Source organism: Sprattus sprattus (genome assembly GCF_963457725.1).
Source record: "Sprattus sprattus genome assembly, chromosome: 19".
Classification (NCBI taxonomy): domain Eukaryota; kingdom Metazoa; phylum Chordata; class Actinopteri; order Clupeiformes; family Clupeidae; genus Sprattus; species Sprattus sprattus.
The window spans coordinates 24,609,893-24,614,892 of NC_137917.1; the positions used below are offsets into that span (position 1 = coordinate 24,609,893).

The window sequence follows — 5,000 nt, forward strand, 5'->3', positions numbered from 1 at the left end:
ACACACACACACACACACACACACACACATACACACAAGCATACATACCAATATACTGAATGAACACACTCAAACTGTTTAGTAAACAAACCTGGACCCACGTTGACACCTCTGTGACTGTCTCTGAGTCGGCACAATCACTGGGCTCCGCACTGTGTCACACGAGGGCTTCCCTGTGTGTGTGTGTGTGTGTGTGTGTGTGTGTGTGTGTGTGTGTGTGTGTGTGTGTGTGTGTGTGTGTGTGTGTGTGTGTGTGTGTGTGTGTGTGTGTGTGTGTGTGTGTGTGTGTGCGTGTGTGCGTGTGTGAGCGTGTGCTTGTATGTGTGTGTGTGTGTTTGTGTGTGTGTGTGTGTGTGTGTGTGTGTGCGTGCGCGTGTGTGTGCGTGTGGCATACTATGTAAAACACGTCCTCTCATCTACCTAGAAAAAGAGAAAAGTCATGTCCCAGATTCCTAATGGGGAGGGGAGAGAAAGAGAAGAAAGAATTCCCTTTTTTTTTCTTTCTGCGGGTGAGAAAAAGCTCCCTGAGAGGGAGAGGGAGGGGGTTGAGGGTGGAGGGTGGAGGGTTGAGGGTTGAGGGTGGAGGGTTGAGGGTGGAGGATAGAGTGCTACATCACCATGTGTTTATGGACAAAGGGCAGGATGACACAGCGCACGTGGCCGACCCAAGATGCTGGGCGGGAGGAGGCGGTGTTGAGAGGATCGCCCCCGGCTAGTTTTAATCACCGGATAAATGGCTCCCCTGGGCCTGCCTGGAAACGCTCTGCACCGAGCACCGCACTGGGCGCCGCCGCGGCGCGCCAACACTCACACCACACGGATAATTAATTGAGCTTTAATTCAGGTCAAAGACTAGTTATCAGAGGATTTTATTTATACTGGACATGGTTTCAGTTATTTATATACTGTATATACAGTGGCGGTCCGTGCATTTCACGACTGGGCCTTCAGCGATGTCCTACATGATGTTAAACTGAGTGAATCCACCTCCTAATACCATCATTATGACGCCATGGCTCTCGAACCATTATATTTATACAGAAAGGCAGTATAAGTGAGCATTGCATCACCTTAACATAGTCGAGTACAGCAGACTTTATTAATATTTACGGAGCAATATACCCGTATTAACAATACATTAAGAGTAGTAAACTCTCAGTTATGATCGCTTGGATATTACTGTCACAACTTAAAAATAAAAGGCGATTTTCAGGGTTTAGTCTACAAAGTTTTATTAAGTCCACCGAAAGTAGCCTATGTGAGCTTAAACAAGTTTGTCCACTAAACATCGCATTGTCCCACCTGCAAAGCAGTTTCATTAAACTTCCCATCCTCACGATATCCAGTTTTTCTTGAAAATGCCATCTTGAAAATGGCGTTGTAATTGTATCAAAAACTGGAATTATCAAGTTGGTGTAAACTAGTTTATTTGAGTTGGTTAATGTAATTATATTTAGTCTTACCAATTGAAACAACTAGCATAATAAGCATTGAAACCGATGTAGGTCGTTTTCGCATTAGCCAGCTAAACTGAGCACTGAAGCACTGCACCGGTCTGCCTCAGTATCCAATCAAAGGACGTTTACGTGTCACGTTCAACGCGAGGAAAGAAATCTTCCGGGCCTTCTAGAAGGCCCAGTGTCGCCAAATCGAAATCTGATTGGTTGTCACAACTGTCTGTTTCAGTTCATTCAACTTAAATGAACTGAAACAGCCAGTTGTGAAAACCAATCAGATGTACACGGGCCTTCAACGTGAATTCTGAAGGCCTCAGGCAAGAATTCTGTTCTCGGGGAAGGTTTCTCGGAGCGTGGCAACACATGATAGCTGAAATATGATTGGATGAAAGCTCTAACATACATTAACAATGCTGGAAGCTATGACATGAAGATAATGGACTATGGGGAATAATTGAATACATATTTATGAAAAGAAAATATTAAAATTAAATGTATTTTATTACATTTATTTTCTGATGATGTTTAGGCCAGCAGAGAAGGCCTTGAAGGCCCTGACGGACCACCACTGTGTATATATATATATAATGTGCTTGCTTGTTAATGGAGGCTTGCCTTAACCGTAATGTATTGTCCTGCTGCATATGTGCAATAATGTACACACACACACACATAAACACACACACACACACGATGTGTAATAAGATAATGTACACACACAGAATCATAGTAGTCCCTCATCAACGCGGACAAAACGGTTTTGGTCTGTGACAACGTAATGATAGTCGTCACATGCTAAGCTAGTGGGCAAAAGAACAACATGTAAACAACATTTAAAGATAATTAAGTCTCAGCGCAATTTGCGTCATTTACTCATGAACACATTGCAGGTGGTGTAAAATGGAGGGATGCTGACTCATTTACAAACATACCATAGTTTTGAATCCATTTTCCTAACCGTACCATAATTAGAATGATCCCTTTGTTTGAGAGGCTTTTACTAGCCATGTTTTACCCCCATTAACATCCTGTCCCCTCTCCTGAAGCACCACCATTTTAATTTGTGCAAAGAGCTCTTTGAAATGGCTGTCACAAAGTGTGTCATTCTGCCTTCTCCGGCCTTTTATTGCTGCCTCTGTAGGATAAAGGGGGATAAAAAGACCTCACACAGCATGGGGTGAGACTAGTAGGCTACTGCCCATGTACACAACATGACGTGTTAGTATGAAAGAGCGAACTGCAGAATGAACTACGTCCTGCAATAACAAGCAAGCCTGTCGTAGCTGTCTCAAGAGTTGCTAAATTACACTCCACCATATAATGTTAATGTGATTTCTCTTTTATCGGATTAAAATAAATGATGCAATGTTGTTTTTTTTCTTTCTAAATGGATATTCGATCCCATACCCACATGTCTACATCTAGACTCCACACACACATGCTCAAACATGTATAAACTCACATACATTATTCTCTCAGTTCTGATCATTCATTAGTATCATTACCATTCCTGTTCAACATACAAAACACATACATTATTCATACACATGCAAACAGCCAACGTAATATAGTGCTTACATTTGATATAGTTTGTGTGTTATGTATGTATGTATGTGGGGTGTGTGTACGTGTTTGAGCATATGTGTGTTTTTCTACTGATTCTCAAGATAAGAACATCGGAGCACACCGCAGAACCACACACAAATGAAATCCCTCCCTCGTAAAAAGGATATCAAGGTGTCCACAGGTGCCAGACACCTGCTACGATGCACTCCGCACTTATGTACAGATATTCTCTCAGTTCTATGGTTGACATGGCAACTCTTCCCTGGAAGATATCCCCCCAATATCCCTATATAATCAAACATAAAAGACCAAATATTGTAGCATTGATCCATTTTATCTAAGCGTGTGCAGTATGTAATGCTGTTTCACCCATCATCTCCATTTGTAAGCCATGACTTGAATGCATCTTTGTTATGGCATAGACGACAGCGCAGTGCAGTCATCCTTATAATGCTGACTTCTTGTTATATGTTGGTGTGCAGTGAGCACCTCTTAGAATGGGACTTTGGTCTCAGTGGAGGAACGAACTAGAATTAAGGATTCCACGTCTCATGTGATAGCCAGTGGTCACATGATGATACCTGAGCAGGAGCTCTCTTCAAGTGCCTTTATGTTAACATCTCCATCTCTCTCTCTCTCTTTCTCTCTCTCTCTCTCTCTCTCTCTCTCTCTCTCTCTCTCTCTGTCTCTCTCTCTCTCTGTCTCTGTCTCTATCTCTCTCTCTATCTCTCTTTCTCTCTCTCTATCTCTCTCTCTATCTCTCTATCTCTCTCTCTCTCTCTCTCTCTCTCTCTCTGTCTCTGTCTCTATCTCTCTCTCTATCTCTATCTCTCTCTATCTCTCTCTATCTCTCTTTCTCTCTCTCTATCTCTCTCTCTATCTCTCTATCTCTCTGTCTCGCAGGGGAGAGCTCAGGGACCTGTGGGGACCCCGGCACGCCGGCACACGCCAGCCGCGAGGCGGGCAGCTTCCAGCTCCGCAGCAAGGTGCGCTTCACCTGCCACACGGGCCACACGCTCTACGGCTCGGCCGAGAGGATCTGCTTCCCCAACGGCACCTGGTCAGGCAAGCAGCCCACCTGCAAACGTAAGAGATAACGCACGCCTCTCAGCTGGAACAAAAGGTGTTGGCTTTCACGTTTAAGACAGGGGGAATGAAAAATAAAAAAGAAAAGGGCCTCCTCTTCTCCTCGTTAAAGAAGAAAATAAAAATGGGGATAAGCTTTAAAAGAGTGATTTCTTTTCTTACTGACAAATAGAAATAATTGAGGGAATCAAATGTATATGGTGTTTACTGTGCTTTGTGGCTGTCGTGTGTTATGAGGTAGTACGAAAAAACGAATGCTCAGATATATCTCAGATATGCTCAGATATATTCTCACTGAAGGAAATGGAAGGTCGTATATGTTTCCCCTATATCTCCAGGCTGTAACTATTTGATGGGTTTTTGCTTTTGTTGCAATGAACTCTTTTTGGCCCTGCACTCTGACCATGCCATCACCAGGGCAACAGGTTATTGGTTGTGGCGGTGAGTGCCGGCAGTAAAACAGATTTACAGGTTGTTGGTTCTCTCTAGCCTGTAAGCCACACACACACACACACACACACACACACACACACACACACACACACACACAGGGCAGCCATCCCTCAGCGCCAGACGAGTTTCATTCTCGCCTCTCAGCTAACAGCTTGTTTTACACCCAGCCCTGTGGCAGCCACACTTTGTCCGGTGTTCACAAAAACACATTGGAAAAAAACACCTCCGTTTCGACATCCTCCACTCCCCGTGAAGAAAGTCCCTCTAAGGCTAAATGATAGTAACAGTTTCTGTTCGACGGCGCCATATGTTTGGTTTATTTGAGGCTGTTAACCCTTGGATGTGAAAGTGAATTTGTATTGTTGCATCCGTAATAACAATGAACATTGTTACTATACAGGGCATCATAGCAATGCCTTCAATTATATACAGTGTAGG

General features: G+C 43.6%; 1 protein-coding gene across 1 annotated transcript in view; it reads left to right on the forward strand.

Moving 5' to 3' along the window:
• LOC308380812 (CUB and sushi domain-containing protein 3-like) overlaps window positions 1–5,000 on the forward strand; it is a gene marked incomplete at both ends in the record, with an annotated part of 198,970 nt that overhangs the window by 153,649 nt on the left and 40,321 nt on the right. Inside the window, 1 exon segment of the mRNA XM_080858223.1 lies at window positions 3,927–4,109. Coding sequence (XP_080714349.1) covers window positions 3,927–4,109 — 183 coding nt within the window.